This window comes from Nanorana parkeri, unplaced genomic scaffold (genome assembly GCF_000935625.1).
Source record: "Nanorana parkeri isolate BGI_ZX_2015 unplaced genomic scaffold, ASM93562v1 scaffold751, whole genome shotgun sequence".
NCBI lineage: Eukaryota > Metazoa > Chordata > Amphibia > Anura > Dicroglossidae > Nanorana > Nanorana parkeri.
The window spans coordinates 767,459-786,719 of NW_017307019.1; the positions used below are offsets into that span (position 1 = coordinate 767,459).

General features: G+C 39.0%; 1 protein-coding gene across 1 annotated transcript in view; it reads right to left on the reverse strand.

Moving 5' to 3' along the window:
- The window catches only part of APC2 (APC2, WNT signaling pathway regulator), a 57,903-nt gene that overhangs the window by 28,117 nt on the left and 10,525 nt on the right, over positions 1-19,261 (reverse strand). Inside the window, exons 2-4 of the mRNA XM_018564450.1 lie at positions 8,259-8,417; positions 4,883-4,967; positions 1,449-1,620 (exon numbers count right to left, since the gene is read on the reverse strand). Of these exons, the coding sequence (XP_018419952.1) occupies positions 1,449-1,620; positions 4,883-4,967; positions 8,259-8,417 (416 nt within the window). The remainder of the gene's footprint in view (positions 1-1,448; positions 1,621-4,882; positions 4,968-8,258; positions 8,418-19,261) is intronic.

A 19,261-nucleotide genomic window follows, 5' to 3' on the forward strand; every position in this document is an offset into this window, starting at 1 on the left:
TATTGGAACTTTAGAGGTACCTGAGCTTTCTACCAAAACATCCAACAACAAATGTTTTTTAAAAATTGATAAAATCTTTTATTAATTGTGTAATCATGCATGTATGATCATTATAGGTGAGCAGTTGGTTGTGAGAGTTTAGAATGATATTGTACTTTTTGCACTTCAGCATGGAAATCATGCATTTGCATTAGTTACATAATGGTTTAAGTGTAAGATTTGAAAGATTTGTTATGAATTAAAGTTTAAAAATATATTTTTTTAAACATTTGTTACTGGGTGTTATGGTCGAAAGCCACAGTACCTCTAAAGTTCTATTACAATACTTGAATATTTTGGCTAACTAATTAAGGTATTTACTAGCTCTACAATTAACCAAACCATACACATGGCTAGATTTAATTCCATATAAAAGATTTACCATATGTTCCTGTGACAACTGAAAATATGGGATGTTTCATCACTTTCAGATTGTGAGAATGGTTACCAGAACAAATGGGGAGAGTGGGGAGCAGAAGGGACCCAGAAAGCAATAAAACCCGACAGGGTTGTTAACCGGTCCCATACTTCATTCAAAATGAAAAAAATAAATTCTGGTTTTCGATACACTTTAACTTTCTATAGTAAGTATTGTGGCAGTGCGTGGCAATGCCACGGAGTATGCTGGCAACACAGTCACCCCGGACTCTTAGCCAGAGGGGCTGAGAGGTTCCTGAATATAAATAGATTTGCAGGGAAGAAGCTGGCCTTTCAGTTTTTTCCTGTTTTTCCGGATTGTAGCTGGGTTCTGGCTCTCTAAAGATTTCTTAGAGTTCTGGGTGGGATGAAATCTCCAGTCCTCAGGTCAGGTTTGCCGGGGTTCAGGTGGCTGAGAGCAGCCTCATTAAGAGTCCAGACTAGAGCTCAAGGGAGGAGTTGGTGTGGGGTGGTAGGCAGGCACACGAGGGTCAAACCAAGCCAGGTGTGGTGTGTGTTGGAGGCACACAAGAAACAGCCTGAGAGGTTGGAAGGTTTAGAGAGGCTGAGAGAGCCAGGCACACAAGGTGTGTGCTGAAATTAAAAGCTGCCGAAAGCTGCTCAATGGTTCAGATTATTCCTGAAGAGCTTTTGTTGAGGAAAACAGTAAAGTCCTGGGACTGGGACACTGACTGGGACAACCTGAGAATGGTGAGATAATCTATTTGCAGAAATACAAGCATACTTTATGTTGTACTGCTGAGGAAAGCTATTTTTCTGTTACCAAAGAAAAAAAAGACTGTTCTTTTTCTGTTTAAAACGGCTTCAAGACTGGTCCTTAAGCGCTCAACATATGTGCTCAATTCCCCCAAATATCACAGTGTATTATACATGTGAGGGTGTATCCTGTCAGTTTTTACAACTGAAGATGATTTCGTGATTGATACAGAAACTAACATTTAGTAGCTTTCTGATAATAGCCGTTTTCTCACCTTTCTTTCTCCAGATCTGCCCTCAAAGTCCCACTTGAACGACTCTCTGCCCTTCCTTTCTTCTGAGGAGTATCCGATTGTTGAGATGGTGCTACAGAAGCCCGACCCATGATCACTGAGGTATCCAAAGAACCAGTGGATGCATATTGATTGTACAAACCATGACCATCACCTTGCAGAGAAGAAAGGTTAAATTGTCAAATCTTTTTTAAAGTGATACTAAACTCAGGAGTTAATTGTTAAAAATGCATTCAAGTCACCTATTAACAAAAATATATCTTATCACTCAGCTCAAATTCTCTTTAAATTAGTAATGACATTGTCCTTTCTTCTGGAGGGTGTCTTCTTTTGTTCCCCATGTTTCCAGCGTGTATTGTAAAGTAACCACCTCTCCAAGCTCACTCCTGTGATAAACTATGATCACAATACAAATTAGTAAACTAAACATGAGATTGTAGTCCATCCGCTTGGAGCGGTGGTTGCTTTACAACACACACAGGGACCATGGGGAACAAAAGTAGCCACCCTCCAGAAGGAAGGACAGTGTCAGCACCAATTCAGAGATGATTTGAGGATCTACAGCCGAGTGATACACAAATAAGTTACATTTTTGTTGATAGTTAAGGTACTTGAATGTATTTTTAAGATTTAACTCCTGAGTTTAGTGTCACTTTAAGCTTGTATAAACAGTCACATAATATACTGTATATTGTTTTAATTGTACTGCACAATAAAGGGGGTTAAGACAGCTCAACAGATAATTAGCATTTATCAATCATTCTGGTTTAACACTAAGGGGCTGGTTTATTATATTATAAGACTGTTTTGCTGATTGATGACTTGTACAGTAGAGAGGTGTTTATAGTGAGGTCACACCAGGTTTATTTTACAACCTTCTACTGGTTGCACTGAGCAGCAACTATCTGCAGGAAAAAGTACAAGAGCATGTAGAGCAGGGAGAGTAATTAGGAAAGATTTTCTATGACTCTTCTGCACTTAAACTATACTGGCTGATTCATTCAGTTGTTGTATGTCATTTGATTTGGTAACGGTTGCATTTCTTCTGGGTAATGGGAGAGCAGGGTCATTTTCAGAGCAGCAGTCACAAGCCAAAAACAAGTGAAGAATCTGCAAAACTACAAAACTATGCGCAATGCTAAAGCACCCTAACACTAAACCCTTTTTACCTGAATACTTAATCTAACCTTTAAAATGAATCCTAATGTGGTTCATGGGTAGGCAAACTCTGACCCTCCAGATGTGGGGAAACTACAAATCCCATGATGCATCTGCCTGTGGGAGTCATACCTGTGGCTGTTAAAGTGGACCTTTAGGGCTTGTTCAGAACGAAAGCGTGTGCGTTCCAGAGCGGTAGCTGCTGGAACGCACCGCGATCGATGTGAAACTTCCCCCTGCGTTTTGGGGCGGGAGGGGGCGTGGCGGTGCATTGTATTAAATGGCACCGCTTCCACCCCCCTCCCCGATTAAACGCGTGGCAAAACTTTGCCAGTGTTCCGTTTAACTGCAAACGCAAAAATAGGGCAAGCCCTATTTTTTGCGTTTGCAGCGGAACGCAACGCTGGCAAGGTTTTGCCACGCGTTCGATTGCACTGCAGGCAGGGGTGTGTGGAAGCGGTGCCATTGAATACAATGCACCGCCAATATTTTCTTCCCCAGTGTTCTGACGTGGCCATGTTAACTAAGGGCAGATCTCCCTTTACTTTCTGGAATGCTGGCACATGTAAGGAAAATGACTTTCCCTAAAATCTTTTGAGATTACAGATGAGATTTCCCATCAATGCTCTGCTGATGTAACCTTCCCAAGATGCAACACTTGGGCACATCACATAATTTGTGCCAAAACTGGACCAGGAAGTAGATGAACTCTATTTGTAGGTAAATGAAAAACATGTTTGTTTAACCCATGAATGTAGGAAGATTTTAAATCAGCATGGAGAGCTGCATGCTGCTGTGATTTTTAGTGAAAAAGGGTAAAGGTCCAATGCCTAATGGGATTTGTAGTTGCATCACAGCTAGAGGGCAAGACATTCCCTACCCCTGCTATAGCCTTTAATATGGATATTATAGTATTTATATATTCTTCATAAGTAGTAAATTAGTTCAAAAACAAGCCCTCACTGACCTGTACATGCAGGCACTAAGGAATAATTAATCCTAAAAGGTTACAACAGAGACTCTAAAGTCAGTTTCTAAACAGTTTACAGCACCTACTGTTTGTTAACATTAGAAGACTGGCAATCTGCCAGGTCTGTGTTGCCAGATAAAGCATGAAATAAGCTGTGATTTCAGTGCCTCTGCTGTGAACTTTAAGGACAAAATCATTCACAGTGCCTGCACCCACCGAAGTCAGTGACACTTGCTTTCAAGTTGATTTACTATTTGTTAAGATCATAGGAATACTTGAATGTCCATAGATGTGAAGCACTCCAACTGCTGGCTGGATATAAAAATACAACATATTTACAAATAAGGCTGATGAAATTTTTTTTATAGAAAAACATTTTTAAAGAGATGAAGAAAATATAACCAAAGCTATTGTACATTCCCTTTAAACCACCCTTCAACTCTAACACTTAAAGCAACTCTAAAACAAAAATTCTACAATACCTGAGACTGTCTATTTACTGGGGTGGCATGGGCAGCAAGAGAGTTGAGTATTTAACATCTAATTTGCAGTGAGCAGTTTATTGTGCACATTTATTTTAGCGAGAGCTGCTTTAAACAAACTCTAAAGTGAGTCCTTAAAACTAAGACTCCCCCGAACCCGGTCCAAACCTGAGCTCCTCCGAACTCAGAGGGAGTTTCTTTGGAAAACAGAAGGAAGCTCCATCTATGCCACCATGCCCACAGCTGATATAAGCAAAGGGGCAGAATGCAGTGAGTTAATTTACCTTATATGACTACATGCCTATATTTGGTAAATTATATTTACCAAATAGGGCTATGTGGCTATTGAAAGTAAATGATCCCAATACACGCACCCACCCCTTTGTTTACATGCAGCTGTGGGGTGCAAAATGCCCGGTTCACAGCTGTTTGGTTCTAAGTGCCCATGACCCTTCCTTGTTTGGAGAGCTTGGGTTTGAACCAGGTTCGATCCAAACCCGAGCTCATCCCTATATAAAGTGGGGATCATCATTCTTTCTAAATATGTCAATCTAGTTACCGCTACATCTGATTTAAAATGAAAAATATATATATTTATATATAATACTCTTAACATACCTCATAACTCTTAACCCAATACCATGTTTGTTTTTTTATTGATGTGATGTAAAGAAGAGTTATTGGGCAATGCAAATTAGCTGATTCAAAGTAAAAATCTGAGGGGAATCCTTTGTCCGTAATACATATGTACATATACTGTATTCCTAATTATTCTGCTAGCCTGTTAATTTTCATTACATTTTTACCTTTCATCTGATCCAGTATGTCACTGTGACTTGCTGATGTACCAACGTCCTGCTCAAGCTTGCCCTGAAGATGTTTTAGGACCTCCTAAACAAGTACAATAAATATGTACATAAACTAAAACTGAACATTACAAATTTGCCATTTAGAGGTTTTTCATACAAGGAAACTGGGCAACTTTACAGAACTAAGCATGCCAGTGGAAGATACATATATCCCTATCCCCTTCACTGGTGTAAAGTTCATATTCTTTCAAGTATCAAACACTTATAGCAATGTTTTGAAATGAAAAATAAATGCATCTATTCTCATGCATAAAAGTTTGAAATACCATTCAAACAGTCACAGTAATTATATACTTTTAACTTTAATACTTGTGCATGTAGCACAAAAGTAACGCACATATTACTGATAGAATTAAAGCAGAACTACACCCTCTTATCCTTTTACAGCCAAGGAAGGTGCCATCTAAGCCTCTTCTTGGATTGCAGTTGCCATGGTGCTTTGAGAGACATTTAAATTGGTGGGCCTAGTTCCACTTTAAAAATATATAAAATTAGCATGCCAGAGCTTGTGAGCTATTGTCAAGAGCCATTCTCACCAATGTGATCAATGATTACCCTACTGTTCTTATTTTGAATTTATAGTTCTTCGATCTACTCTAGAGGAGATCTTGTCACTGGGGTCACTGGAAGATTAAGAAAACCAGAGGGTAACTCATCTCACTGTACTTTAACTTATTAAATTACTCCAAAAGTCTAACATCTTTTGACAATCCCTGAGGTTACACAAAAAACTGTAATAAAGTTTGAATATTTTTTTTAATTGGCATATCTATTTAACATAGCATTTGTGGAAAAAAAAAGCATTGGCAATGGACAATGTGGGTAGATATTGAAGTGTTCAATTACCCAACAGTCTCATATAATGTTTGGGTACTCTGGAAGTAGAATCGTATCTCCAAATTTGGTCTGTTCATTGTGAAGGTGGCATTTACATTTCAATTTTAAACTTCATTATAGAGATTTTAGTAGCACAAGGAAGACGTCTCCCACTGTAACAGAAAGTGTGAGATTCCATGATGGTGGATGACCAATACTGGCACAGTGATTGCATCACTTGAATTACAAGAATATATGAGAAGCCATGGAATAATTTAGGCTGCCAAAATGTTGTCAGATCTGTTGTTTTCATTTTGTGTTGACTGTTGAATATTTAATACTGTTTTACTATCATAGAAAAATGTTCATGGTTATAGATCTGGGTATTTTCTGTATTTTTCTTTCAAATCAATCATACCACTAAAAGCTGATAGACTCTGACCATATATTCATTTTAAATGATTTTCTGTTCTCAAATGAAAACCGTTCAGCATTCCCCTTTGTCCAGTAATTGCTCATATGAGCTAACTTAATGCTTCTGGAAAAAGTAATGCATATTCCACTATCTGCTACTGTACTTAGTGCTCATTAGTAGTAACCATTAGCTTCTCTAAGAAAAAAACAATATGTGGAGTAATGGAGGTGTGTTACTATCCTGGGACAATCTATGCTCTCCTGGTCATAGTTTATTCTGTACACGCATGCCTTAGTGTATATCACACTGGCAAATGGGTTTTCAGGCACATACTGTATATATCTGTTCAACATATACTGTATTATTCCTGTAGCTATACCCCAAACCATTTTTTTGAATAGAGATACACCCCTAGCAAAGGAAAGCAAATTGAAGTGTCCCCATTTGAAGATTCCACATAACCTCCTGTTCCAGTGACATCCCTTAACATTTTGGTTTTCGCATCACTTTCTGCCCTGTGGACAAATAGGGAGGGTGAAATTAATTTAAAGTGACACTAAACTCAGGAGTTATATTTTAAGACTGCATTTAAGTACCTTAACAATTAACTAAAAGGTAGCTTATTTGTGTATCACTCGGCAGTAGATCCTCAAATAATCTCTGAATTCATGCTGACACTGTCCTTCCTTCTGGAGGGTGGCTACTTTTGTTACCCGTGGTCCTTGTGTGTGTTGTAAAGTCGTCAGTCAAGCTTGCTCCTGTGATAGACTACTTTCTCACATTAAATTTACTAATTTGTATTAAAATTGTAGTCCATCACGGGGTTAAGCTTGGAGCTGTGGCTACTTTACAACACACACAGAGACCATGGGGAACAAAAGTAGCCCCCCTCAAGAAGGAAGGACAGTGTCAGCACCAATTCAGAGATGATTTGAGGTTCTACAGCCGAGTGATACACAAATAAGATACATTTTTGTTAAAAGTCAGAGTACTTGAATGTATTTTTAAGATTTAACTCCTGAGTTTAGTGTCACTTTAAATAATTATTTTGTCACTTCACTCTATTGGCGTATATACAGTACATACCGCATAACTCAATTTTCCCATGTTTAAAGGAGAACTATGAGGTGAGTGCTTTTCACTCACCTCATAGTTCTAGCCGACCTGTGACAATGAGACTGTCACAGGTCGGCTCAGTAGATCGGGAAGTGAGCAAACACATACCGGGGTTCGCTCACCTCTCGATCCTGTCACGGCTCTCTGCCCTGACTCGATACTGTCACGGCTCTCTGCCGTGACAGGGGAGAGGCTGGATTCCCGCCTTCCCGCTCCGATCCGCCAGCGCTGACTGGCGGAACGGACGGGGAGGGGGCGGGTACAGCTGCCTCTGCCTCTAGATAGGCAGAGCCAGCTGTCAGTCACGCAGCTGGGCGGATCCAGACATAATTGTCGGGATCCGCTTCAGCTGTGGCGTCTCAGTATACCGCAAGCTGCAGCTCGCGGTATACTGAGCCTAGGGTGACGGGAGGACTCTAGTTTGTGTGCTCCCGTTACCCTAAGGAGAACTGTGGGGAAAAGCCTTAACCCCATAGTTCTCCTTTAAAAAAAAAATCACCCTATATTTGTTTTCAGAAAACCTTGTTTCTTATTTGTTATTAAAAATGAAAAATTTAACTGTGTCGAGATGTGTTCTAATTTGTTACGCTGACTGAACAACCGCTACATATATGCCTCCTATGAACATCTATATTTAGGTATGCTAATTATGTTTCACAGTCATATAGTTAGCAGGTTTTGCTGCAGTTTGTTGTTTCCTCCAGGTTTTATACATCTGCAAAGAAAGGGGAATTAGGTTTTTGGATTAAAGTCAACAATCTGTTGCACCATTATATGGTTCTCTATTTTTACTAATAAACCTTTTGTTTTGTGGAGGTCATACATTTTTCTGATATTTAATGTTATATTGTATATGTGATATTTTCTGATATTTAATGTTCATAGTATTCTTTTTCTCTATGATATCGCTATGCTATCCTTGGGTCACACGTATACTTCCTTGATACCAGAACTTTGTGCTCTCACCTTCATGTCAGAAGTGTCATGCTCAAGGCGGCTCAACTGGCTGCTATTATCCTGCAGCTCCCTCCTTAGGTGAGAGTTCTCCTTCCTTAAGTCCTCTACCTGGCGAACCAGCTGATCGTAGGAGGCAGGCGCGCCAACCAATCCAATTCGTGCACATACCTGCATATAAGAGGGAGGTGAACAGTTTAAAATCTGATGCTCAGGAAGGCAAACACATACTAGCAAAAAGTGCAATTACACATACAAGGAAGTACACTTGGAAAAGAAAGACTGTATAAAATGTCAAGAAAAAACGAAACTTGCCTAAAGACTCTACCAAAGTTTAAACCAATAAAGACATATTTTTATGAGATCCTAATTTGTAGAATGTATAAGTAAAATTCACTATATTTCCTACTCTATTTAGAATTTCTTCACGCATCCAATACGGATGTTTTTTTGAAGGAACAAAACAGGCATATTCCCTTTGGAAATCTTGTGCCTGTCCTTGTAAATGTTTAACGGATGCTACCACATATGCTAATGGGAAAATTACTGAATACATTTTTTTATTATTAATATTACGCAAGCCTTAACAACTGCCATGAAAATTAGTAACGGCACAGAGATGAATCCTCCTAGGACTGTCTATGGCAGAGAATGTGTTAATCACTGCGGGCCATAGCCAGAGAAAGAAATAATCATCTCTGTAGTGGTGCCTCTGTGATGTCACTCAACGTCTGTGGATACAGAACTCCAGTCGACCCTATTTATGTAAATCGCGCACAATGTCATCCAATCACCGTTAGAAGGCAAAAAGAGAGTATCATGGCAACAACCAATCCTGATGCCCTGACACAATCTCCAACAAGAGATCAGATGAGGAGAAACATTCCATGCCTTGTTACTAAGTGACATACCGTGAAAAGCACTGTAAGGAAAAACACAGTCCATTCTGGCTAAGAATTTTGTGTAAAAGTCTATAATTCTGGCAAACATAAAAGAAACTGGATACTAGAGACCATTTCTTATACTTTCTACACGGATTCTGTTAAACCTTATTGATATTATTGACACACGGACCATCAATTAAATCAGGCACAATTATAACCAGTTTTGAAAGAATCAGTGGACCCTTAACAAAACGTGCTATTTATTTTAGTAAGCATCGGCATTGGCAGGACTTTTGTTATTATCATACATGAAGTGCTTTCAAAACCATTAAAGCATGGCAAAAAATCCTATATATGGTGAATCATCAAAGAATGTAGAGTTCACCCTAAAATCTGATCCACTAAGGGGAGAGAAACATGGAAGGTGCAGGGGGTCAACAGCTTTTTGTTGGCACTTTGGCAGGGGCGGAATTTTAAACCATTTTTATATCCTTAGCCACCACTTACAATAACACAAATCCATGCAGCTTATTTTACCTTAATAGTATTTAAATACTTCAAGATTGTATATTAACAATAGGCATCTATTCCTGCTACAATTATTATCAATCTTATTAAAGGGCAACATATTTTGTATATATGCTTTTTTAGGCATACAATGAAAAGAAGTGTCTACTGATTATTCAAATGTTCACTATCCAAAGCTAAAAATGTTTTGGCTATACATACATATACAGTATATAAAGCTAAAGACATACTCATAACACATATACAGTATTTATATGTTTATAATTGAAAAAGTGGACTAAATGGCATCTACCTAATGTTCAGCTTTAGGCCTCTTTCCCATGGGCTGATAATTAGGGGATCTGTGCATGGCTCCTCTCCTGACTGGAGCAGTACAGATCGGATGTCACCGCTGTGACATCCGTGTCCATCCAGTTCTTTCCTTCTCTTGTAATTGAGGAAAGAACTAAAACTACCGGACCCCATGTCAGTCTATGGGGAGTCAGATGCAAACTAACAGGTCCATTTACATCAGATTACCCCTGATACGGCATGATCAGGTGCTGGGAAACAGATCTCTGTTCCGATTGTTTTTCTGGACCTCGCGGGAGTCAGGGGTAACCGCGTGTAAACGGATGCCTGACCGTTTAGACTCGGCTGCCCATAAACTAGCATTGGGCATCCGAACGGGTCTGCCTAAAAAAACTGACAGGTGGACCCAATTGGACCGCCCTTGTGAAAGGAGCCTTAACTGATGGAAATTTGCTCTTTGCAAACTTGCCTATGTAGCTTGCTAGTTTGCCAATAATCAAGTCACATATGAGCAAAGACATTTGCCCAGACGTCTGTAATAATATAGTTAGGTAAAGCTGGTCTATGTGGTACTGTACGACCCAGATGTTTGCCTTAGATGCTCAGTCGTTTAACACATTTCTAACCAAATGTCATCAATTAATAGATGCACAGGCCAAATTTATGAGCGCCAGCATGTTTTGGCTAAAATGACAATATCTCAATGACTTATTTGCCTACCTAAACAATTTTTACATTTTTAAGGGTATATCTTTATATTCCCTTAAAAATTGTTTAGGTAGGCAAATAAGTCATTGAGATAGTGTGCTTTTTGATGACACTTGCTAACTTTTATTTAGTACAATATTTTAATAAATACCCTGCTCAAATTTATGATTATAGGCTGACAAAATTGAGCAAAATGTAAACTAACAGGGTTAAACAGCTTGGATGAACGAATCTCATATTGTATACATTGTGTTCTGACAGTGTCCAGCGCCTAATTCCCAACAGTGCTTGCAGCTGATTGGGTGCCAGCATTGTTTGGTCCAGGATTTTCCAACATGTTCCTTCAGGCAAAAGTCAATCTAAAGATCAACTTTTGTTGAAGGGCTAGGGTCACCAACAGAGTGCATTTGGGCTGATTCCTGCTTTATCGACCAAAATTTTCTCCATGTGTACCCAGCTTTAGTGTGAGGTTTGTTTAAAATATCGACATGATTGTTTCACCAAACAACAGATTAATACCTGAATTGCCAGCATAAAACTTAGTCGTTTATACAATCAGATTTCTAAATGTGTGACCAACAAGCCACCATTCCACATTTAGGGACCTGTATCTTTATTTCCAGGGACCTATGTCTTTATTCAACCTCTAATACTATGTAACTATATGAATTTTAATATGTGTAGATTATATATATATATATATATATATAATGTGTATATATATATATATAAATATATATATACTGTATACACATATACAGTATGTATATATATTTTTTTATAATTTATTTATTTGTCTTTACAAAAGTAATATGTATATAATGAGAATGTATTTTTTACAAAGCTCTGAACTTAATACAATGCTGCACATAACCAGTCACCATTAATATCCTAAAATGACTGGCAATGTCTTTGTGACCCTGCGGCTCTGCTGATGCGTGAGGTACAATCATTCATGCAGGAAGAACATCAAAAAAGCCGTCACTAGTGTTAGCTGACTGACCATCTGGGGCACATGCAGAAATAAATGAGTTCTCCAAATTAGCTGTTTATATGAGAAATCCACTGGGACTCACATCTGTATAATCAAAGCGCTGGGGGGGGTAGACTGTAGCATACAATTATGTAAATTAAACAAATACAATCTAAAGGAAAATCATTAAATGTGTGCTGTGATTATATGTAAATAAAACCTTAACTCAAAACATTGTCCTGTGATGCAATCATTAAAGAGACAACCGTGCTCTTGCATTCCAGGCGTTATCACATTTAATAAATTTCTGCAAAAAACATATTTTGGTTTCTGAGTATTTCCACACAAGGACCCCGCCAGTGTTCCCCTAGCAGCTCTCACCAGCACAGAAAAGATGTGTCTTCACAGGCAGCAGAACAAGAAGTCCTTTATATCAACTATAAAACCATCTCAGTCAGAGCCACCTCCCCTATTTAACAGGCATCCTCCATTCTGCTTAGCTGGACTTTCCCTCCAGGCGCCAGCGTGACACATAAATACTAATATGATTACAGTATAAGCCATTATGGCTCATCCAGGAACTAGGAAAATGACCAGGAAAAATGTAAGCCTCGAGCCACGGAAAATGACCAGGAAAAATTTAAGCCTCGAGCCACTGAAGCCCCTGCAGATTCAGCACTATGGACAGAGCACAGGATCATACAATATACTTAGGCAGAATAAAATTCTGAGTTGATACAATATGTGCTTTAACTATCTTTAATCAATCTATAGTAAGTATAAAAAAAATAGATTTGATTTTAAAAGAGATTTGATTTGATTTTAACGAAGATATATGCAGACACACCTCTGCCCTTAATCCTGTCAAAGGCAGAATGAGCTGTAGGCAAAATGATCTACCTATCTGATCTTTATATCTATCTATCTATCTGATCTATCTATCATCATCTATCATCTATCATATATATTTTAATACCGAGCCTGCTAGAAGCCTTACAAGCATAATCCATTTATCTATCTATCTATCTATCTATCTATCTATCTATCTATCTATCTATCTATCTATCTGATCTATGTGATCTATGTGATCCATCTACCTATCTGATCTATCCATCCATCTATCTATCTATCTATTTAGCTCAGATAGGTACCTATCTGAGCTGTAGGCAAAATTATCTATCTATCTATCTATCTATCTATCTATCTATCTATCTATCTATCTATCTATCTATCTATCCAATCTATTTATCTGATCTATCTATCATCATCTATCATCTATCAGATATCATATATGTTTTAATATCGAGCCTGCTAGAAGCCTAACAAGCATAATCCATTTACAAAAATAACTTTAAATACCCAACATAGGGATAATACTGATTTTACATTTGTTACTAACAAGTTGTATTCCTGTTTTGCCAAAAAAGACAGGAAAATGACATGTAAACCAGGAATGTGAGCCCAATATTAAAACACTGACATAATGATCTAGATGAATCCTTTCTTGTCTTGCAGTTAAACAAAGGTTTTATGTACTAAACCCAAAGGGAATAATAGCCAAATAGCATTCCAGGGAAGTCAAAGGGTCAAGAGGGAGGGGTGTCACTGCAAGGCTTTTTTGATTGCAATGATCACTGACGGAGCAGCAGTGCCACAATCACACTTAACACATTCAGAGAGCAATATATTGATTTTCATTGACAGAAGTTTAATCTTGTGGGACTGAAGTGAACAGCCCTATAGAAATCATCCTTATACCAGTGCCCCTATCATTAAATATTGGAATTTATTCTGTTGAAGAAATTGCATCCACAGTATGACATATTCAGCAACTAAAGATTACTGTATCACCAGTGCCAAACAAAACACTGTAAAACAACAAGGCACCGAAGACGGAGGCACTTACTGTCCATTAAAATCTATTAAGAATCCACTAACGTGCCTTTGGCATTATGGTCCACATTAACATGTTCCTAATGAACAGCATAGTAGTGGTGGATCACTTTGCATTTACAGAAAGCAATTGCCAGTAAATTAGAAAATAAATAACTTGCAGCTGTGACACTTCATATTAAAAAATGAAACAAATTTAATAATGGCAAGATTGCAGATTTTGCAGTGCACTTGGTACATTGTATTATGCATACAGTATATGAGATGTCTAAAACACTGCACCTTTGTTTAACAGTATACATATAAAAACAATAATATTATAGTAAAAATCGGCATGTACTTTATATAAAATAATTTGTACATAATTGTACATAATAATATTAAACTTCATGTACAAAAAGGGCATTTGTCATTATTTCCAAACATGGTATTATAATTTTGTCTAAATGTTAACTTTAAAAAAACTATAGCACCAACAGTTTGCACAGCGCTTGAATGGAGGGAGATAGTAAAGTTACTATAAAATTTCAATACAGGAGGGTTAGGAGGGTCCTGCTTGTAAGAGCTAACAATCTAGTAGGAGGGGTAGGTGATACAAAAGGTAATAATTGTGTGGGATGAGCTGATAGAAGAATTAAAAGGACAATTATTATGTTGAGGTGAGATAGGTTTCCCTGAAGAGATGGATTTTCAAGGATCACCTAAAGGTGGACAGAGTAAGACATAAGAGGACAGATTGGGGTAGGGAGTTCCAGAGAATGGGAGAGGCTTTAGAAAAGTCCTGGAGGCGAGCATGGGAGGAGGTGATGAGGGAGCTAGAGAGCAGGAATTCCTGAGAGGAGGAGAGAGGACAGCTTGGGTCATGCATTACATCATAATAGACTGCAGAAAGTCTGCGAGGGACACAACAAAGACTGGCACAAAATTAAACAAATATGCTTAAAGAAGGAATTCATAAAGTTAACCCTTGAAATGGGGCTACCCCTTTCTTCCCCCCCCCCCACACTGCAAGGGTAAGCTGCTCGGGGCTCAATTAAAGAGCACATACTCACCTGATCTTCGATCCTGTCTGGGCCTTGGCAGTCTAAAGGATCCATGATGTCAACACATCAAATGCAGGTTCATTCACCTGTATTAGATGTGAGGACGCCGAGGGTAATACCATAGCGGGAGCGGAGGGAAGAGAGGTGAGTTCTGACTGCTGTAGAACCGAGGATCAGGTGACTATATCTTCTGTATTTCGACCCTGGGAGAAAAATTTGCAGTTATTCCTTGCAGTGTAGGGGTAGCCCCACTGCAAGGGTTAACTTTGTTATGCCTGGGGTTCTTCTTTAATTAGTGCTTTAAATTAATAAAATTGGTGCACACCAATTAGTTAATTTGTCACATAGGGGTCTATTCACAAAGCTGGCGAGGGCAGCCGAGTGAATGACCGATCAGAAGTGAAGTGAGCCGAACACTGTTCGGCTATTCACTTATGGTGCACCAGATTCAAGCTGACTTACTACGACATGTGCCAAATTTTTGGCACAAATCTGAGGTAATCATCTACTAAACTCTTTCTAAACTTTCTACTTCTCCTCTCCTTCTCCTCACCACAAAACTGACGTAGTTCCCTTTACTAATTCCCCTACATGTCTAGTAGACATAGAGTAAAATTATTTACAAAAAATATAAAATTATTTACAAAAACAAATAACACAGCTTACCAATAATTCCCTTTTTTTAGGTATTTTCCCTTTATTTTCACCTGATAATAATCTTCAAACACATCTGCCTTTGTTCTTTTCTATTACTTGGTAGTTGATGTGATTAGTAGTTAAAAGAGAACTATGGCCAAACCTTTTTTCTTTAGGGTTACACGAGGACATATACTAAAGTCCTCCTGTGACCTAAAACTCAGCATATAGCAGGCTGTGACCTTCTACTGTATATGCTGACAGTGCAGAGCCGCACTGGAGCCAGGAAAAATCCCGACAATATTTTTAGGATCCACCCCGCCACCTGATTGACAGCTGGCTCTGCCTTTTTAGAGGTTAGTTAGTTAGTGCTGGAGGAACTGAGTGGGGAACTGACAGTCACCACCCTCTGCAGAGCCAACGTGTGACAGCTTCAGTTTCACACGTCGGCTCTAAGAATGGGGATGATTTCACTCTCCCTATTATTATCCTTTAATTTAAAAAAAATTTACATTGTTTTTCCTGTCTTTGAGCTTACAGAAAGGAACAAAGGGCAGAGCATTTCTGACAAGATCGGCAGGTACTTTCTGTTCTTGCAAAAAAATATTCTTAGCCTGAAAAAAATAAAACTGATGCAGCCACCACATCTCAGGACTGCTAAGTTGCAATATATTACAAATTCAGTATCAGGTGTAGGTACACTATAAGGTGATTTTCTTCAACAAGTTACGAAGTGATGATAATACAACACAATTAAGCTGTCACATGACTAAAGGTTCCCATAGCACAGCAGATTTGGATACTCAGGCTAGCCTTTGAGATTTTACAACAATGGTTCCTACATGTTTCTAGCTAAATAAGGCTTCCATCTTCCAGTTCAAATTACTGGACTTCAATGTGAACAACAAAAGAAGACATGATTATGATTTTATACACTGACAAATGGGGAGGTCTTGTGTGTTGTGTTAAGTTTCATAATGGGTCACAGTGAAGAATTGACAGCTATCTCCCTATCAATGGCCAGCCTAAGATACACTGTAGAGGACTGATCTTTTGCGTTGGTCTTTTGTACCCCCCTGTCATCACTTGGTGAGTATCAAGGGGGAAAAGGCACTGCAAATACTCATGTGAGGTGTGAGGATGGGCACATATCTCCCTACCCAATGTTCTCGGGAGATATCTGGCTGTCTGTAGCCAGTGTAGAATTTTCCAGTGAGGATGAACAGATATCTCCCAATCCAACGTTCTTGGGAGATATCTAGCTGTCTATAGCTAGCCTAGATTTTCCAGTAAGGATAGGCAGATATCTCCCTATCCAACATTCTTGGGAAACAACTGGCTGTCTGTCTATAGCTAGCCTAGAATTTTCGAGTAAGGATAGGAAGGATATCTCCCTATCCAACATTCTTTGGAGATATCTGGCTGTTTATAACCAGCGTAGAATATTCTAGCAAGAATGACATCAATACTAACATTGCTTGTGAACTGATTTGCAAATACTGATTGTAGCAGCTAATAAATACCAAAGCTTTTACAAAAATGCAACTCTACACCTCCAAAATCATCCTCACATTTTAGCCATGGCAATGAATTTATAGTCACACACTTTAATCAGAGCTGTGATTAGTTTAGTTATTTTGTCTTTATATTTAGTACATATGCTAAGCAATGTTAGTGACATATCCTTTCCTTAACAACTATGATACATAAGAAGGGTGAGGATGAATATCACTCCTGTTTTTGTAAAGATTATGTTATGGGATGGAAATTTATCCAGATTTGGTTGCACTGTACAAATCAATACACTGATGTAAGCTAGATTGTATAGACAGCTTTTATCATCATGACTAAGAATAAAAATGGGAAGGGTTTAATGATAGTAAAAAAATATATTTGTTTCGCTATTCTGGATCAGAAGGATATAGTTACAAAATGAACAGGATGTTGAGATCAGGGTTAAGGTCTACAGTTAGGGTTGGGTTTAGGGGTTGTGTTGCAGTTAAGGGCTTTAATACACTTTAATATGTTAAAATAATGTAATAAATAATAGTTAATATTTCTAAATTTGCAATTTTCAATAAAATAATACCTGCTTAACCTGCCATGAAAGTCCTTGTTCAGTTTTTTCATGTTGTAGGGTAGCAACGCTCTGTTCCTCTCTCCCAGTTGTTCTTCTGCATTGTCACCCAGTCATATGTTATGACAATGAGACTAAAAGTGGCGTGCCTACACTGATTGCACAAACATATTCCACTGTTGTCACCATCAGGAAACTTTCCCTGATGGAAAAAATGCCATGCAGCGATTGCTGGGGGGCATGCATATAGGCAGGAAGTGGCGGAAAAAAGGCTGCAGGAGATCAGCAGCGCTGAGATGAAATATAGGATGAAAAAGCTGCAAACAAATATTCTTTAAAATGTTTATCATACCCAGTGCTTTAGCATACAAAATGTAATTCAGGAAGAGGCAAGTACTCTAAGAGTACTATGCATTTAGGAAAAAGCTGGACATTTTCCAGTGAATGTACTACCTATTTTTTTTATTAATTATGCTCTGTTGTGCCCTGAGTGGGCAATACTAAAGATGTATGAATCAGCTCCAGCACACACAATCTGGGAGAGTGTAGGATTCAGAAACGTGTTTTGTACAGCCGCAAGGAAGTCTGTTCTCCATATATGAGATTTTCTAAATTCCATTATTAGGTTTGTTAATAAAAGTCTTAAATGGATGTTACATGACATTGGGGCTATTTATAAAATAAACAGGGGAAAATACAATTGAAACAAAAAATAGAACTAGCTGTAATAAATAATGAATAAATAAACATGTTGCCCACAGTGATCAATTAAGATTCATCCTTACCTACTAATGTTACCTAATAACATTAAAAAGGAGGCTTTGGGCAACAGTTTTGCTTTGGTTCTTGTTTTCTTTTTTCTAAGAGGTTTATTCACTAAAGAGCCAAATGATACAGCCGTAGCTTCGGCTGATCCTTCGGCTCACTTGGGCCGCTGAAGCCCTTCGGTTCAGTCGAACCGAAGGGCTGCTGTATGGGCTATTCACATTAGCCCATACAGCAGCCGAAGCAGTGACAGCTGAAGCAGGGGTTTCCCCTGCAACTGACAACAACTGTCACAGCTTGCTCCGCCAAGGTGTTGTCATTCAATGACAGCCCATTTTCCTGGAGGACACTGGGCTGTCATTAGATGACAACAACTGGGCGGAGCCGTGCGTGACGTTACGCTTGGCTCCACCCAGTTGTTTTAATTTGTCCGGAACCTGCGTGAAGCCTTTGGTAGGTGCCGGGCAAATGTAAACAGTTGGGTGGAGCTAGCGCTGATGTCACTGTTAGCTCCGCTCAATTGTTTATATTTTGCAGGCATCTGTCAGATTCTTCATTCTGCGACGGGGGCGTCACGTGTGGTCGGGTCAGCAGTCATCCGTTTATTTTTTTAATTTCGCCGAGTTGTCGTTGTAGACAATGCTAGACTTTGTGATTGACCTTAGGATTACGTCGTTGGATCTTTTTCTTTCTATTTGATTTAACCCTTTAGTGAATGGGTAAGGGTACAAGTATCCCTTACTCATTCACAGGGGGGGGGGCACAACTGGGTGCCCCTTTATTGAAGGAGTACTCTGATGTGAATAAGCCCCTCTACCCCCACAACCAATTCCCGCAGGGCTTGTGGGGAAGAGGCCCTTTTCCTCATCGGTATGGGGACAAGGTGCTTTTGCAGGGGGGACCCTGCAAAAACACCCTCCCAGTGCCGAGGGCATGTGGCCTGGTATGTCGGGGGGGGGCTGCCAGGCCTGTGCTCGGATCAAGGGTCTGGTTAGGAATTTTAAGGAGGACCCCCATATTTTTTTCCAATTTTTGGGGGTGGGGTTCTTGCTTAAAATTCCTACCAGACCTTAAGGGCCCGGTATTACTTTTTTGGGAAACCCACGCAATTTTTTTAACTTGGGGTCCCTCCGAACATTCCTACCAGACCTAAAGGGTCTGATATTGTTTGGAAGGGGTACCCCACACTGTTTTTTTTCTTTTCTTTACATCTTTTT